The 19,449-nt window shown below is 37.2% G+C and overlaps 1 protein-coding gene across 1 annotated transcript; it reads left to right on the forward strand.

Moving 5' to 3' along the window:
• Window positions 1-7,174: 7,174 nt before the first annotated feature.
• Window positions 7,175-19,168, forward strand: LOC121427773 (sushi, von Willebrand factor type A, EGF and pentraxin domain-containing protein 1-like). Its single transcript, XM_041624328.1, has 7 exons — window positions 7,175-7,285; window positions 8,393-8,590; window positions 11,671-11,841; window positions 12,043-12,225; window positions 14,655-14,861; window positions 16,832-16,993; window positions 19,001-19,168. The coding sequence occupies exons 1-7, from the start codon at window positions 7,201-7,203 to the stop codon at window positions 19,027-19,029; spliced, it is 1,035 nt and encodes a 344-aa protein (XP_041480262.1). The 5' UTR covers window positions 7,175-7,200; the 3' UTR covers window positions 19,030-19,168.
• The last annotated feature ends 281 nt before the right edge of the window (window positions 19,169-19,449 follow it).

A 19,449-nucleotide genomic window follows, 5' to 3' on the forward strand; every position in this document is an offset into this window, starting at 1 on the left:
TTTTGAAAGAGTTGGTAGGCCAAACACATCGTAAACAAGAGTAGGCCTATATGTGTATACGTTCATCTCCGAGACTAAGATTTTTTTCTTTTAAAGGACAACTCCATCCCAATAAAAACTTGATTTGAATAAAAAGAGAAAAATTCAACAAGCATAACACTGAAAATTTCATCAAAATCGGATGTAAAATAAGAAAGTTATGGCCATGCATTTTAAAGTTTTTCTTCATTTCCGAAAACAGTTATACGCACCTCTCGTTCGGTATGTAAATGAGGAACTGATGACATCACTCACTCGCTATTTCTTTTGTATTTTGTTATATGAAATATGAAATATTTTTATTTTCTCATCATTGTCATGTGAAATGAAGTTTCATTCCTCCTGAACACGTGGAATTCCATTATTTTAACATTTTGTGCTTCAGGCAAGGAGGTCCGAATCGTCAAATTCGTAAAAATTGAAATATTGTATAATTCAAACAATACAAAACAAAAGAAATAGTGAGTGAGTGACATCATCGACTCTCTCATTTGTATGTAACTTGCTCGTATGTAACTATTTTGTTAAAAATAAGCGAAATTTTGAAATGTCATAACTTTCTTATTTTACATCCGATTTTGATAAAAGTTTTAGCATTGTGCTTGTCTGATTTTTCTCTATTGATTCAAATCAACATTTTTTGAGGTGGACTTGACCTTTAAATGTAAACTTTTATCTTTTATTCAATTAAAATAACAAGTTATTGTGATATCTTGTGATTGATGACATTGTCTCGAAGGATCGCATAACAAGAATGACAATTTACATTGCTTGAGTGGAGCATTGGGGGTCGTGATCGTGGGGTGTGGAATTTTTTTTATTATATATTTTATTTTCTCTTTCAAATCAATAAGTTTATAATCCCAATTCATGTAATTCAAGATTTTGTATATGCATACGAAACAGAGAAATATATCAATATCAACGAGATTACAAATTTTTAGAATTTCAGAATTATTACAAACAAAATTAACTGCCCCATTTCTCCAACAATGTGAAAGCAGAAAATCTATATCAATCGACAAAATAAACCAGACTTTGTAAAAGATGACCTTTTTCCCGAACAGAATAGACTTCGTTTGCATTTAATTGTACAAGAAAAAGAATGGGAAAAATAATTATTTTGATTATTTCAAAGGTTAATGGGGGAAGGATATTACACTGGAAAAAAATTGTGGTGTTAAAACTGACACCAGTTGGTGTTAATAAAGGACCACACCCTGATGTGTTAAAATTACACCCTGAAGATTGAACATAATACTAAAAAGTGTAAATGTAACAACCAAAGGTGTTGTAATAACACCTATACATGTAGGTGTAAAACTGACACCACGAATTTAACACCGGTGTAAAATAACTGGTGTGGTCCTCTATGTACACCGGTTAACACCACAGTTTTTGCTGTGTACCTCCACATATCTCCCCCTCATCTCTCTCCCCAGACACTCATACATGCTCACTTCAACCCCACCCTTCCCCTTCACAAAACTCTCACATCCACCTACACACGTACACCCATGCATACACTATACATCCTGCTTTGGTACAACTAACCCCCCCCCAAAAAAAAAAATAAATAAATAAACTAAAATAAATAAATAAATAAAAATAATAAAAAAAATAAACAGATTTTTTTTTAATAATATTTTATTTTCTTCCTCTTTCAAAACAATAAGTTGACAATCACAATTCATGTAAATAAAGATTCCTTGCATTATACAATTAATAATCAATCAAACAAATATATCAATATCAATGAGATTATAAATATTTTAAAAATGATTACAAATGAAATCAAACTGCCAAATTTCTCTTTTATAACAATGTGAAACATTTTTTTTGTGAAAAAAAATTACCTCAATATTTATATCATGTTAATATCAAAATTATGTCAAATCAAATAAACTACTTTTTTTCATGAAACTCCACAAGCCTTTAAGAGGATGCGACAACAGAATGCGACAACTCTTCTAAGTCTGACGCCCTCTACGTTGACAACATGAAAGCATACTTTTACAAATCTATGCATGATGGCTCAGTGCTGAACTCCCACGTTCCATCAAGACAAACACCAACATCATCTCCCTGCAATGTTCCACTGGAACATGAAGCCGTGATTATTTCATCAGTATCATAGGATATCTTGTCCGGTGTGAAAACTATGTTAGGATCCGAGACATTTGGTTTGGAGCAGGGTACTGATGGAGCTTTGTCGAGCAAAGAAAATGAGAGACAATTCAGTTTCAATTCAGTTCAATTCATTTCAATTATGTTTAGTCATTTTGGGCATTTCTACGAGGCCATGGCCCACCGAAGTTTTAACCACCAAGAAAAACAAACATTTGACCGAAATTAAAAAGGATAACGTAGCATATTATTTCTTCTTATATTGTTTAAATCTACCCCAAATTAGCTTTTCGTAATAAGATGGTCCAACTGTTTGCTCCCTTGCTCGCTCTAAATATTTTAAAAATGTTGGCCATTATGCCCATACGCTAGGTTTGTCCGCCCAGAAGTTATTGAGGAGAGTGCTTCATGAAAATTGTCAGCTTCGACAGTTACTATTTTAACAGATACTGATGAAATCAAACCTGGATTTCACTGAATTGTCAGAGCTGACAATAGTGTTGACAAATTTCGTAAAACACCCCCCCCCCCGCCCTTTCGAGTCAATGCTTCAAAAAAAAACATGAAAAAGATACTATATTTACGTTTGGTCCCCTCTCTCTCTCTCTTTATATCCCTCATCTTCTTCCATTAATAATTGTTTATTTTGATTTCTTTTACAGAAGTGAAACATTAAACAAGAAAAATAAGAGGCTGGTGAATGTGTGTCAGACAATGTTCGATCGACCTAAAGTCAAGGTCACTCAACCATAATAGTTAACACAATCAATTAAATTAACACATCTCTCTGTCGGACACAGTCACAAATGTTATATCGAGTAATCCTTTTAAAAGTGCATGGTTAGATAATGGCATAAATCGTTACAATTCATTCTTCAATTAAGTTGTTATTTTCATCTTACCTTCGCATCTCGCAGAACTTGGATCGGGAACCCAGGAACCATCGGGTAACAGTAGCTAGTACTTGGCCCTGAAAGGTCGTATCCAGCTTGGCAAGTGATGGTGATTGGGTAATAAGTTTTGTGTGTAGCTTGGTCAGGTGTTATCACAAGGTTCGAGTCGACATTTTTAGGCCTCGGACAGTCTGAATCATGTTAATGATGATGAAGAAAAAATAAATTAATCGACACCGACTTAAGATACATATTGCTTTTATTTCACACTGCCTATGACGAGAGGATACTTGACAACCACGAATCAAGGAGGCTGCCGAACTGGCCTAGATCCCTCCCACCCCCAAGTCCTGCTTCTTTCGAGGATCTTAAGGTGGTGTCACACCTTGGCGTTTTAGACAGCGTATGCCCGACGTATCAAAATTTCTCTAAAACGTCGGCATACGCTGAACTTTGATTTTTTTCAAGTCTGGGCGTATACTTAGCGTATTCATAACGAGTTGGACGTATACATAACGTATTAGTAACTTATATCGAACGCTTCGTTAACTTATAAATAACGTATTCCAACGAATGCTTAGCGTATTGCTTGCGTACACAACTTATGCCTTTCGATAGCCTAACTTACGCATAGCGCGCGGCAGCGTATTGCTGACGAACACGTGTCGTAGCCTATAAAAAGGCTGCCGCTCGACTATTCAAATCATAACCGCACGATACATCACCTATCAGCACCACCGCCATGCCGAAGAAAACTCCTGTGAACCCCACCTTTATATACCAATTCCTATAAACATGATAAACGTTGTCAATACGCCATTATACGGTAGCTGTAAGTTATAAACACGTTCAGTAAGTTTTGTGGTCGTCCGGAGCACGTCTTCATACGTCAATATACGTTGGAGTTAAGTTACACATACGTTCAAAGCACGTTACTCATAGGTTAGAAGTAAGTTTTAGGGTACGCTGGACATTATCTCGACGTACATCGACTTATGAGTAACTTACGAGTAACGTGTGTCAACGTGTATCAACGATCGCGTAACTTGCCTACAACGTATGGCCCGCGTATGTGCCCTAAAATGGTCTCTGGCAGTGTGTACAGGGAATATTGGCTGCTGCTACAGGGTTGGCAGTTCTTGCCTTCCTGGCATGCCTGCGAGCTACGGCCACTACGGTCCTATTGGCCTCACATGCTTCAGCACCCTTATGTACAGCTGCTCGCCATGCTCCTCTGTCTTGGGCTTTCTGTTCCAATGTGTCATGGTTGATGTTAAGAGATTCTTTTAGTGTGTCTTTAAATCGCTTCTTTGGGCCTCCATGAGAGCGTCTTCTTTCCTGGAGCTCGCCAAACAGAAGTTTCTTTGGAAGACGTTCGTCCGGCATGCGAGCTACATGTCCTGACCACCGGAGCTGAGACTGTATCAGGATTCAGGACGGTGTAAATGCTGAGCAGGTTCGCACGAGTGAGGACCCCAGTGTCTGGTATCCTGTCATGCCACTTGATGCCAAGAAGTTTTCTCAGACAGGTGATGTGGAAATGGTTCAACTTCCTGGCATGGCGCCGATATACTGTCGATGTTTCACAGCCGTACAGCATTGTGGTAAGAACCATGGTCCTGTACACCTTGATCTTGGTTGTTGTTGAGATTCCTCTCCTGTTCCAAACGTTCTTGTATAGTCTGCCGAAGGCAGCAGTTGCCTTAGAAATTCTGGCATTGTCTTCATCGGCAATGACAACGTTTCTTGAGAGTGTGCTGCCGAGGTATGTGAACTTGTCCACCACATTTAGACGCTGTCCGCTTATTGTGATGTTTGGTTCAACGTAAGGCTTTCCTGGAGCTGGTTGATATAATACTTCAGTTTTCTTTGTGCTGATGGTAAGGCCAAAGTTGTTGCAGGCCTCAGAGAACTTGTCAACACTATGCTGCATGTCAACCTCTGTGGAAGCATTGAGGGCGCAATCATTAGCAAAGTACAGGAAGTCATTGATAGTGTCAGTTGAGACATTGGTTTTTGCTTTAAGCCTCCTAAGGTTGAAGACAGAGTCATCAGTCCTGTACCTGATGCCAATGCCAATGTTTGTATTGCTGAAGGCATCAGTCAGCATGGCTGAGAACATGAGACTGAACAAGGTGGGAGCAAGGACACAGCCTCGTTTCACTCCATTGGAGACATGGAATGAGTCAGAGGTCTCATCGTTGTCCTGTACTCTTGCCAGCATGCAATCATGAAGCTGTCGTACGATGGCGATGAACTTTCTGGGGCAACCATACTTTGCCATGATTCTCACAAGACCCTCTCTGTTAACAGTGTCGAAAGCCTTGGTAAGATCGACGTAGGTGGAGTAGAGGTCAGCATTCTGTTCCTGACACTTCTCTTGTAGCTGTCTAGCAACAAACACCATGTCAACAGTGACACGTGCTTTCCGGAAGCCACATTGGCTTTCAGGTAGGAAGCCTTGCTCTAGCGAGGTCAGGTGTTATCATAAGGTTCGAGTAGACATTTTTGGACCTTGGACAGTCTGAATCATGTTAATGATGAGGAAGAGAAAAAAATAAATTAATCTACACCGACTTCAGATACAAATTGCTTTTATTTTACACTGCCTATGACGAGAGGATACTTGACAACCACGAACCAAGGAGGCTGCCGAACTGGTCTAGATCCCCCAACCCTCAAGTCCTGCTTCTATCGAGGATCTGAATAAAGAGCGCTAAAGATTTGATGGGTCTAACTAACCTCTAATGATGGATTTATGTGATCTAATAATCAATCCAATGCTCTTTTTACCTATTACCTGCAAAATGATTAACTTAAGTAATTATATCAATGGCTGTATATTTTTTAACGAATTGTTTTTCACGTTGAGTCTCGTACACCTAAGATTAGGCCTACAAGATATATTTAGTTTCAATACATACCTTGTAAAGAGTGATGTACGCAACATAGCAAAATGATTCCCACGCCGAACGAAATATACAACTTGATATGCGCCATATTTCTTCTATTTGCACGATAAGAAAATGAAACAGGCTTAAATGAGGTGAGCCTAACAACAACAAATTCATAACAGGAATTATACATGTACATCGTATTCAGACTTTTGTCAAAAAAAAGTCTATAGTCTTAAAACAAACAACAAACTTATCAGCCAAACCAAACAAACGCAATATATAAATCACTTTCACTAGCGTCCCTAAGGGGGGGGGGGCAGGGTGGCAGACTGCCCCCCCCCCTGACGAGTCACAACACAATTCAATTCAAAATTTATTGATTATAATCACAAACATGTTGGATTGTTCTCAAAATTATACAATGAAACACAAACAAAATAATTTAAATGATATACATAATAATATACATAATAAACATACATATTAAAATATGTATGTTTTTTTGACAACACATGCAAGAGACGCACTCTGCCCCCCCCCCCCCCCGTCCTGACGAGCCACCACTGGTCCCCTTTTTGAATGTGAAGACATTCTTTTGTTGTTGTTTTTTTTTGCTTGTCAAATTTTTTGGCGGAGGAATTTGCCCCCCTCCCCCCTTTGAAAAATCCTGGGTACACCACTGATCGTTTTCTTTCGATCTCATTAAGTTAAATTTCGTAAATGAGATTTGAGCAAGTAAACCTACCACCTTACCCAAATTACATCAGGACACATACAAATTCGTCACATATTAGTAACGAAGTTGTTGAATCTGGGTAGGGTTAGCCTAGGATTTTTATATTTTAGTTTCAAGATATTTCCACCTTTACTACGAGGAAAATGATCAACCTCTAATATAGTCAATCGCCTTGCCTCGAGACATCTTCATGACGTGTATACATTTTCATGCGGAAATAAAATGTGGATATTTTATTAATAAGTAACGAATTTACAAATATCCGGATGTGTTTGCGGTGCATAGCGTTAAAACTCTGCATATTTGCTCAAATCTCATTTATGAAATAAAAGTAGATAAAACAATACACGATTTACGATGTCGTCTGTTTGTTTTATTCGATAAGTTTGTTTGAGATTATTGGACTATATTCGACCAAAGTCTGAATACGATGATTGTATAAATCATGTTATGGATTTGGTGTTGTTAGTGACGTTCATCTAGACAGGTTTATTTATTTATTTCTGCAATGAACAGAAACATGGCGATCATCAATTTACATATATTCGGAGTAGGAATAATTTTGCTATGCTGTGTACATCACTCATTACAAGGTACAGTATCATAAATACTGTTAGTGTTCTGTTCTGTTAGTGGTTACTCTCGTAGGAACTCGGCAGAACAGCATTTTGCTGGTAAACGCCAAGCTGGTATATAACCAATTACCTATGAAACATTTTACGTCTACTAAATGCGTCTTGTATGTTATATCCGCATACATTCGTAATTCCGAAGCTTCGTTATTCCGAAGGTTCGTTAGTCCGAAAACGAAATGAGGTTCGTAATTCCGAAGATTCGTTAGTCCGAAAACGAAGTGAGGTTCATTATTCCGAAGGTTCGTTAATCCGAAAACAAAATGAGGTTCGTAATTCCGAAGGTTCGTTAGTCCGAAAACGAAATGATTAACGAACCTTATTTCGTTTTCGGACTAGCGAACCTTAATTCGTTTTCGGATTAACGAACCTTCGGAATAACGCCACAAATGTTCGGATTAACGAACCCTTTTACGTTTTCGGATTAACGAACATCGAGGGAGAGGCAATTTACGTGTTTCGGAATTACGAACCTTCGGAATTACGAAGTGTAACCGTTATATCGTAGGATAGAATGGAAACATTTTCTTGAAAGATTGATAAATTTATAAATATCATAGATTGGGCGGGGAGTCGGTGAAAACAGCGCTAGAAAGAATTACCAGACCGCATTCTTGAACTTCAATTTTAAAAGTAAATCATGGTGGCTCAGTGGTAGAGCGTCCGCCTCATGAACGGGAGTTCATTAGTTCGATCCTCGGTCGATTCGTACCAATGACTTGTAAAAATGAGACCTTCTGTCTTCTTACTAGGCGCTCAGCATTTAGATTGGAAAAGGGTAATAAAACATGTTATGCAGAGCCCGCTGGTAGAGCAGTTTCTTAACAGAAGTGGCTACCCTGGGTAAATTAAACGTTATTATTGTATTTTTTTTTTGCTAATTCGGTCAATCTAAATCAGAAAATAAACGGTCAATCTTGATTGACCCTAACACTAACTCCATTACACCTAAAGTTGCATGTTGTCAAATCTCATTTTATCAAGGATATCATGAAATGTAAAGCTATCTGAATGACGTCGGCGTCAACTAATTTTCTTCTTTTTTTTCCTCATATGAACATGATTCAGACTGTCTGAGGCCCACAAATGTCGACCCGAACCTTGTGATAACACCTAACCAAACTACATACACACTTTATTACAAAATCATCCTCACTTGCCAAGATGGATACGACCATTCAGGGCCAAGCGACAGCTTCTGTTACCAGGGACAAGGCGGTAGCGATGATTACTGGTATCCTGATCCGAGTTTAGCGAAATGCGAAGGTAGGCTAAGTTCATACATTGTACAGTATGATTCAATGGCTGTTGTAGCGGGGGGGGGGGGGAGGGGACATGATTGTACAGACCATCCCCCTCCGAAAAGTGTGGGGGTATCAGGTATGTCCCCCATCCCCTGGAATTCACGCTAGTGAGATGTTAGGCAGCAGGTCGAGCATTATGTACAATATTATTTTCAAATATCTTTAAACTAGGTATTCGGTATTCGGGTGCATAAACATGTGTGGGGTAGGGGGAGGTCTGCCCGGCGGGAATAAGAGAAATATCTAACAAGCATAACTTTTATCGAAATATTATCAACAAAATCGGATGTAAACATATTTTTTAAAAGGGTATGACATTTTACGGTTTCGCTCATTTTTCCGAAAACGGTTATATGCACAACTCAGTGAATTACAAATGAGACAGTCGATGATGTCCCTCACTCACTATTTCTTTTGTCTTTTATTGTTTTAATTGTACTATATTTAAATTTTTACAGATATGGCAATAAGGACCCTCTTGATTGAACCACAAGATGTTAAAACAATTTTCGTCAGATTTAAAACTTAGGATGAAACTAGGCTGTGCGGTTCACCAATATTTTTTTGTCATATAAAACCTCCCAGGTTTTTATTATCTTTATACGTGTATTTTCAATAGATTTACTGTTTTCTTGTTTCCGTCTTGCATCGTAGAATCAATAACCTTCCAATGAATTGTATATCAGAAAGTTCCTAATGTTTATGATGCGTTCTCTGTTTTTGCACGAAATCCTAAACTTGCGATATTGTTTGTGTTGTGAATAAATGAATATACGACACAAGACATAATTGGTTACTTTGGATTTTTTACGACGATGTTTAAAAGTAAATTCTTCCAAGTGACTAGTCCATTGATAAGGCTAGTTGGTTACGATATGAATAGAGATTAGTTGCAACTAAAAAGCATTTTAAAATGCTACTTTCTGAGTAACTGTATTTCCCCTGTCAGTCCTTTTTATATTTACTTGACATACCAAACAAAAGTTCCCAGTCAATTTCTATCATCATTACATACACTTATACTGCTAGTCTCGTCTCCCAAAGTCGGCTGTTTAAAATCTATCATATTTTTAATACACTTATATAATCATCATGCACTCGCCCTTTATATCGTTCTAGGATATGGTACACCCTATCACATCTGTTTGTATTTCAGTTACTACGAAACTTATATGCAGCTCCTTATACACTCTAAAAACACCGAGTGAAATTTACCCAATGTTGGGTAAAAAGGGAACATGCTTTTTTGCTGGATTATTTTTCCCACATTGGGCAAACTGCATGTTTTAAGGGTAAATTTCAACGCAACATTGTGTAAAACTTACAAAATATTTGGTATCTTTTACCCAACAAATTGACATGTTCCCGTTTGACCCAATATTGGGTAAACTTTTTTTCACAATGAAAAAAAAGTAAAATATGTTGTATCAGAAAATTATTACAACTGTTTTGGCTGCGGCTGCTTTTATACGAGTATAAAACATATATTTTAATATCAATGAATAAAAAAACAGGATTGAATTGAATAGAAAATGAATTATGTTTGTTCTTTTCTCTCTCTCTCTCTCTCTTGCTCTTTAAAGCTGCCACAGTACCTTGCTCCAAACCGATTGTCGCTGATCCTGACATAGTTTTCACACCAAACAAGACATCGTATGATACTGATGACACTGTCACGGCTTCGTGCTCCAGTGGAGCATTACAGGGAGATGATGTGGGTCTTTGTCTTGATGATGGAACGTGGGATTTCACCACTGAGCCATCTTGCCTAAGTATGTATGATGATGCTTTCATGTTGTCTCTTACGAACTTAGTAGTAGTTTATTCTTTATTAAAAATCACACCCGACAGCCGACGGCCAGCCTAAGAAGGCCTATGAGTGGTGACATCAAAAAGTTTCAAAATCACATGCAATTTTACAACAGAAGTAATATACACAAAGTAAATCTAACATTATAAGCACATTAATGCGTACGTTAAAAAATGATGCAAGATAAAAGAGAAATGTAAATTCAGATAAAATACATGTACCAAGAAAGAAAAATGGGGATGTGGAAACATACAGTTGATCGATTTTTTTTTTTTTCCAAGGAAAAAAAGGCCGCCCAATATCAAAAGTGAAAATCTCCATCTCAAAAATCTATGAGGCAAATACTTTTAAAGGGGAAGTTGACCCTGAAAAAAAAAGTTTGTTGTAAAAATCGCAGGAAATATATAATACAAAATATTGGTGAAGGTTTGAGAAAGATCCATTAAAGATGAAGAAAGTTATATAGAATTTTAAGTATTGGATTTGTGACGTCATAAACGAGCAGCTGCCCATTATTGATATAAAATGCATAAATTTCATTTTGTTTTTAATGGTTCCTGGTGACTTAATGGGCCTTGTTTTCTTTTTAGGAAAAGGTGTGAAATGATTTGCCTTTTGATATACTGAAGGAACAGTAAAAACCATTTTCAATTTTCTTACAAAATGTCAGTTCACTGATATTTACCTCATGATATGTAGGAAAGCTGCTCGTATGACATCACAAAATTAAACAATTAAAATTCTAATAACTTTTTATTCTTTGATGGATGTTTCTCAAACTTTCGGCAATATTTCTGATTATTTTTTCTATTTTTTACAGCAAACGCTTTGTACGTGAACTCCCCCTTTAAGGGGAAATTATTCTGAACATAAGACGAATTTGCATCTTTCACTTCACCATATGGGCCTGATGGGTGCTGTGTGCATTATTCTCCATGGAATTCTGGAAGGTGCGGAAAATGGATGTATTGAAATCCTTTTTTCCCAAAATTTCTCGGGACCAAAATGACCTCCATTTGGTAGTGGAAACCTTTTTTTCTATTTAGTTTTCAAATTTTTACCCCAATAAAAAAATCCTTCCCAGGGCCATGTTTCAAAATGAGGGGAGATGTGCCTCACTGACAGGGAACGGAAAATAGGGGCACATGCCCACTAACCTGATCATTACCCAGAAGTCATCATTGCCTCACAGTGTCTTAATTTTTTTTCTTTTATTTCTACCAAACTTGAAGGTGATTGTCTTTCTCCACCGAACACCAATGACACGACGGGTAGCTACCCTCATGCAGAGAAAGTGACATTCTTTTGCCGTGAAGGATTCGAATTAGAAGGAGGAGGAAATTCAAACGAATTAACGTGTGATGATGGGAGCTGGGATCTCGAATTCAATTGCGAATCTGCTGGTAAGTCAATTAAAGTCAAGTCCACCACCAACAAAAATTAGGTTTAAATACAAAAGAGGTACAAATACAAAAGAGGTACAAATTTAAATTATAGTGACATTGGTCCATTCCGATGTTCATAATTACAAACAGGAGATACCTGTACAAAGCTGTACTCTCGTGAGTGTTATAACTTTTTCTCCCCTACATCCTTTGTTTCAGGTTGCCCTTTGCCATCTGTTCCAATTGATGTAGAGATCGAAGATCCCGAAGGTGATTCGTATAAGGTCCATTCAAGAGTAGCCCTCAAGTGCATCGGGAACAGGACCTTGTCTGGTCCAGGTTTCTCCTATTGCAACGAGACTAGTCAATGGGATCCGGATCCTATGACCATTAAGTGCCGTGGTAAGATGTTCCACTATTGTTCTACGTATGCCATAATGTTGCTGAAAAATTGTTCATAATGATACTTTTCAATCAAGAAAAAAATACATCATAAATTATTGTGTAAAACCCAGATCCTGAAAGATAAAATAAAATAGAGTTGATAGATTCATATACCGCACTCCCTTATCAAGTCTCTTGCTTCATGTGGTGCCTAGATCTTCTACATCTCCTCTCTCCCCCTCCCTCTCGCTTCCCTTTCCCAGCTTCTCTCCGCTGACTTGACAGCTTGATCTACATGCAAAGTGCATATTGGAAATGATTTATCTATCAGGTGTTTGCTGTCAATATAAAGTCAACCCGTTAGGCAGATAAGACCAAGGGTTGAGTTCATGGACAATGAACCTATGACCGAATCCTGTCTGAAAATAGACGTCGTAATTTCCTAAGGCAAGAAACTCATCCACATTGTGCTGCACTCTGCCCAGGTGAGATGAATGGGTAATAATAATAATAATACACAGCATTTATAGAGCGCTTTATACATAATGTTTCAAAGCGCTAAGAAAAGAAAGAAATGATAGGAGTACGAATAGTATAAGACAATTGATTAGGATTATAAAGTATACAACAAATATAATGAAAGTAAGAATATTACTACAATTAAAGTAAAGTCCTTTGGAAGCGCATTTGGAAGCTGGGTCGCCCATACGATCAGCTCGCCGGGCGCTCACAGGCTCGGTATACGGTATGCGTCGGGCTACGGTGGGCAAACTACTGACGGGCTTCGGGCGACCAGTAACCCGGGCCAGTAACTTGCCCACTATAGCCCGGCGTATATCAGATAGGCTAGGTGTACGGCGAACCTGCATCTTAAGAATATGTCTAGACAGCAACCGCGTAGCCAGGATTTCATTTTGGAGGGGGCGGTAAATGCACGCGAAGCGTGCCAATACTTACAGAGCACGCGAAGCGCGCTCCCTAGGGGGTGGGTGCAGGGAGGGGGAGTTTTCCCCCTCCCGCGCGAAGCGCAAAGCTTTTGGTGTTTCATTAATTAAAATGAAAAGGAGCCATCTCTCTTGTCTCTAGTACCTATATCAGCTCCAATTCAGTTGGCGATTTTGAGCCTTGTTTTCATGAACCTTGTTTTCAAAAGTGATTGTGAACGCACAAAAAAGGAATACAATGGAGGAAATTAAAATACTAATAACCCCGCGCGAAAGCTAAAGCTTTTTATCATTTTTTTTCATGGAAAGGGTCCCGAGAAAAGGGTATTCTCAAAGATATATTGAATACTTCTCTTGGAAAGATCAGAATTGATTACAAAGATTTTAGCGACAGTACATATCTTTAACTCGCAAAACTGAGGAAAAGAAATATATTTGTCGGGAGGAAGATATTCCTTCCCGCGCAGAGCAATGAAACTCTGAAATTTCAAAGGGCGGACGTTTCATAAAATGCAGGTATCTTGTACCACATCGGCTCTAATTCAATTGATTTTCTAAGATTATTTAACTTCATTACAAGGAAACTAGTGCGCAAAAAGTTGAAACTTCTCTGATTTATTGAAATTATATTAACAAGGATACCTCATTTCTTTGACTTATCCTGAAGCGCTTCATTTTGAATCAAAGACACGTAAGTGTCATTAAAAATTACAAACTGAGGGCGCAAAACAGGACAGGAGATGAATGTGCAGGGAAATGACATGAAATTTAATAGAATTTGATTTTAAAAAAATATTGTACTTTTTTATTCAATACGACACGAATTTTATACCTTCCTCTTTTTAAATTAGGAACCTTTTCCCCAAAAAATTATGGTTGTTTATTAATGAGCTGAAAAGCTGCGGGAGAACTTGACTTTATGGAGGTGACGGCAGAAACTGATATAAAGATTTTTACCCACCCGGAGCCGACCAGAAGTTGCGCGATAAAAAAAGGATAACTTCATATACTTCGGCCTAATTACCATTCTCTAAATCCATGCCCTATATACATTTGAAATTTAATTCATTTGGCAAGAAACACATATGGCTGAGGTGGAAAAATAGGGTAAGACAAAGGGTGGGGGGAAACAATGGAGAACTTCAAAATTGTCATTTAACCGCGCGCAGCGCGGAAGCAAAATTCATATAAAAATACAGAGAAAGCTAGCTGAAGGAGTTTTTCTTTTGATAAAAAAAAGAATAAAAAGGACAAAAAACAACACAAAGCTACCTTTCTTCCCTTTCCTCCCTTCCCTTTTCCTTTTCTCCTCTCTTTTTCCCTTCTTTTTTTTCTTTTTGGGGACGTTTGGGGGGGGGGCGAACGCCCCCACCGCCCCCCCCCCCCCTGGCTACGCGCCTGCTAGACAGTCCTATTAAGGTAGGAATATCATATAGACCTCTCATTCCATCCAAAGTATTAATTTACAGCAAAGCTAATTCATCCCTTCTAATTGTATTTCAGATCAGTGTTTGACGCCGTCATTCGATGACTCTCGTATCATTCATACCTCACATCTCACGGGGAACTCCGGCCAGTCCTTCTATGATCACACCGATACTATCAAATTCTCCTGCGAAGATGGCATCTTTGTAGATGGTCCTTGGAAGTCCGCTTGTAAAGATGGGGTGTGGTCCCCTCGTATCGGTGGCTACCGTCCGGTTTGCAAAAGTAAGCACTCTTTACGATATCGGACGGGAAGATTCCCGTCGTTAAATGCTACTACAATAGGATTCAATGAACCAAAACTTATCGTCCAAATCAATTCCCCTCTACGCATGCCTATTATACTCCTCTCTGTCTTCTGATTTTTTGTTTATTTGTAGTATTTAAAGAAGACGTCCACCCCAACAAAAAACTTGATTTGAATAAAAAGAGAAAAATTGAACAAGCATAACACTGATAATTTCATCAAAATCGGATGTATAATAAGAAAGTTATGGCATTTTAAGTTTCGCTTCTTTTCACAAAACAGTTATGCAAATGGGGAACTGATGACATCACTCACTCACTATTTTTTTTTATTTTGTTATATGAAATATGATATATTTTTATTTTTCATCATTGTCATGTAAAATGAACTTTCATTCCTCCCTGAACACGAGAAATTCCATTATTTTAACATTTTGCGTTTCAGGCAAGGAGGTCCTAATCGTCCAATTCGTAAAAAATGAAATATTGTATAATTCAAACAATGAAAAACAAAAGAAATAGTGAGTGACATCATCGACTCTCTCATTTGGATGTAACTGGCTCGTTCATGTAACTATTTTGTTGAAAATAAGCGAAACTTTAAAATGCCATAACTTTCTTAGTTTACATCCAATTTCGATGAAACTTTCAGCATTGTGCTTGACTGAGTTTTCTCTATTAATTCATATCAACATTTTTCTGAAGTGGACTTGACCTTTAAGGCACATTGTGAAAGTCTCATGGCCATGGGAACGATTTGTCTTTTACTAGGGTTGCTGATGTGAATTTGAAAAGCAAGGCCATCATGGAAAGTCCTCGTCCTGGAACGCAAAGTCCCTGGCATGACTTTACATCGCACACTCATTGTAAATGTCTTAGCAAAATGTAGATACGTCCGAGGCCAAGTAAAGATCATTACTGTATAATTTTCAAAACTATAACTAAAAGTATGCCTTTGAAATAATATGATGATGACGGATGACTGATGATGACGATGAAAATAATGACGGATGAATGATGATAATGATGATGATGGTGGGTGGTGGTGGTGGTGGTGGTAATGATGATGATGATGACGGGGATGATGTGGTAGTGGTGGTGTTGGGGATGATGATGTCGACGACGATGATGATGGAAATGGTGACTATGATGGTGAGAATGCTTTAGATTATGTCATTATTATTAGTCCTTTCGATTGGGCAATTAGATAATGGCGCTTTATAAGAATGTTTCCTCTGGAAGATTGCTATGCGTATGTTTTTGTGTCTATTTATCAGTGGTACTTAAGCGCGGGTCATTTTTCCCCTCAAAATGTAGGCTTATCCCTGCTCATCAGAATTACCTGATTTTAAAAAGCATATTAGAAACAAAAATTATTATTATTAAATGTTGGTATAATCAAAATGATGATTTTATGTCCAGCTATATGCTGACAGACGCACGACTTTCAACCAGTCTTGTTTGAAATCTCAGAATCTTTGAAAAAAAAATAAATGGTGTGAAACGAATCATTCGTTTAATCAGGGTTACATACATGGTGTTTACCGTAAAAATATCCATGATTCATTCAACCAACAATAAATCGATTTTTAAACTAGGCAGTGATGTGCCTGTATGGAATAAAATTAATCGTCAAGTTCAAATCGAACTAATGGTAGGTTATTTTTTCAAGTTATCGTATAACCTATTCTTATAATTATTTTTCTTATCATTATATGTATTGTTATTGTCATCATCATCATAATTATCACTATTTTTATTATTATAATTATCATTATTATTATTATTTATTATTATTTTTTTTGTTATTATTTTATTATTATTATTATTATCACTATTATTATTATTATTATTATTATTATCACTATTATTATTGTTATTAGTGTATATTATCATCATTAACATTATTTTCATTATTATTATTATTGCTGTCATCATTATTTCAATAGAGAACTGCACCGTACCAGAGAACATGTCGAACGAAGGGGCGTTGTTTCAACATTCTAAAAGTCACACATTCACGTGTAACAATACCCCTGGTATGGTACGTATGGGAGGACCATTGTCATTCTGCTCCGATGGGGTCTGGATGCCAAGAATACGCTGTGCATGTAAGTACAACCTATGAATGTGGTATATTATGGGCGGGGGCAGAGATAGGGGCACATCCTCACCCCTTCCCCCACCCCTTCCATTCCTATAAACCGACATAGTTCTTGTGCCACCGCTTTTCGGAAAAAAGGAGGCACAAGTTCTTTTCTAGCCAGATTTTGCGATAAGTTGCATCAGTTTTTACAGTGTCAACTTTTTTGGGGGGGAGGCGCGAAGGGCAGGCGCGTAGCCAGGGGGGCGGTGGCCCCCCCCAAAAAAAAAGGAAAAAAAGAAGGGGAAAAAAAGACGAGAAAAGGAAAAGCGAAGGGAGGAAAGGTAGCTTTGTGGGTTTTTCTTTTTATTCTTTATTTTTTATCAAAAGAGAAACTCCTTCACTCTTGCTCTAGATTTATATATATGAAATTTGCTTCTGCGCTGCGCGCTGTTAAATGATAATATTGTAGTTCTCCTTTGTATCCCCTCACCTTTTCTTTAACCATGTTTATCCACCTCAGCTATATGTATTTCTTGCCAGTTTAAGTTCAAATGTATACATTAGGGCATGGAATTATATAGACATGTTTTATAGCTCCATGGAATTAGAGTAAGGGTAGTCCGAAGTATATGAAATTATCCTTCTTTTTTCAATTGATCGCGCAACTTCTGGACGGGTCGACTCCGGGCGGGTAAAATCTTTATATCAATTTCTGCCGTCACCTCCATATATAGGCAACTTCTCCCGCTTTTCAGCTCATTACTAAACAATTATAATTTGGGGACAAACGGGTTCCTAATTTAAAAAGAGGAAGGTATATACAATTTGTGTCGTATAAAATAAAAAAGGATACTATTTTTTTATCAAATTCTATTAAACTTTATTTCCCTGCACATTCATTTCCTGTCCTGTTCTGCGCCCTCGGTTTGAAATTTCGAATGACACTTAAGTTCTTTATCATTCAAAATGAAGCGCTTCAGGATAATAATAAAAGAAATCATCTTTTTTTATTTAATTTGAATAAATCACAGAAGTTTCAACTTTTTGCGCACTATTGTCTTTGGTAATGAAGCTCAATAATCTTAGAAAATAAATTGAATTAGAGCCGACAGGGTATTAGAGATATCTGAATTTGTCCGCCCTTTGAAATTTCATAGTTTCTTTGCTAAGGGCGTAGAGGAATATCTTCCTCCCGGCATATACCATTCTTCTCCTCTGTTTTTCGAGTTAAAGATATAATTTATTGTAATCAAATCTCATCTTTCATTTTGCCTTAGAGAACTCTATCTCGGGACCCTTTTCTTTGGAAAAAAAAATTGATAAAACGCTTTAGCTTCCGCGCTTCGCGCGGGCTAATTATTATTTTGATTTCTTCATTTTCCCCATTTTTTGTGTGTTCACAACCACTTTTGAATACAAGGTTCAAAATCACAATAAAATCGAATGAACTGGAGCTGATATATCTACTAGAGACAAGAGAGACGGTTTTCTTTTTGAAACCCAGATACAGCCCGCCAAATAACTTTTTGGTATCCCTCTTCAAATTGTTTTTGCTCTCTCATGCGTGAATGAGAAATAATCAAAGTACTCATAGATGACAGAGGAGATTCTAAGCTTTACAATGGTAGGTCATCTGTCTATTGTATTTGTGATTAAGTTATGATAAATCATCGATAAATCTCCGTTTCGTTTTTTTTTGCGACGAGATATATACCAGAGATTATATCGAAGGGGCGGTGTTTCACCATTCTAATCGTCATACATTCACGTGTAACGATAGTACGATACCCCTGGTATCTTAAAGAACACATTCTAAATTTATATATTTAATTAGCAGTAATTTAAGCATGGTTGTTTGAGATTTTACACACCTGTTTAAACTGTTTAAACAACTACCGTGCGATTAATAAACAGTGTTGTTTAAATTATTTTTTAACAGTGAGGCCACTTCCGCCAGTACTCTGCAATGTCGAAATTGAAAACGAATTCGCTAACAACTTGATTTTTATTTCTTTTATTTTTTGTGTAACAGTGAAAAGAGACCTGAGAAGTGAGCTCTAACTTCAATTGGTATTCAGGAGGGCGTGACTGTCACCAATCGTCTATATCTTCGTTTTCTAATTCAGCCTGCGTTTTTATTTTATATTAGTCACTTTTCTTTATTTTATCGATTATATCTTTACTTTTTTTTATAATACTTTTGATTTACTTATTCACCAGTTTCTTTTACTTCTATTTTTTAAATTATTTTTAATGTTTTATTAAATTTGTAAAACGTTTTTGGTTAAATGTGGCTTTTTCATGTCTTTCATTTTTCTGAATGCGTCAATCTTTAAAATTATTTTTCCGTTTTTTCCATGAGCTATTCATCCTCCACCTTCCTGCACTTGTTCTCATTTTCAATTTCTTCTTCTTTTCTTCTTCTGCTTATTTCCGCTTTTTTTCCTTCGGCTTCTATTTCTCCTTTTCTTCTTCTTGCTC

Source organism: Lytechinus variegatus, chromosome 14, assembly GCF_018143015.1.
Source record: "Lytechinus variegatus isolate NC3 chromosome 14, Lvar_3.0, whole genome shotgun sequence".
NCBI lineage: Eukaryota > Metazoa > Echinodermata > Echinoidea > Temnopleuroida > Toxopneustidae > Lytechinus > Lytechinus variegatus.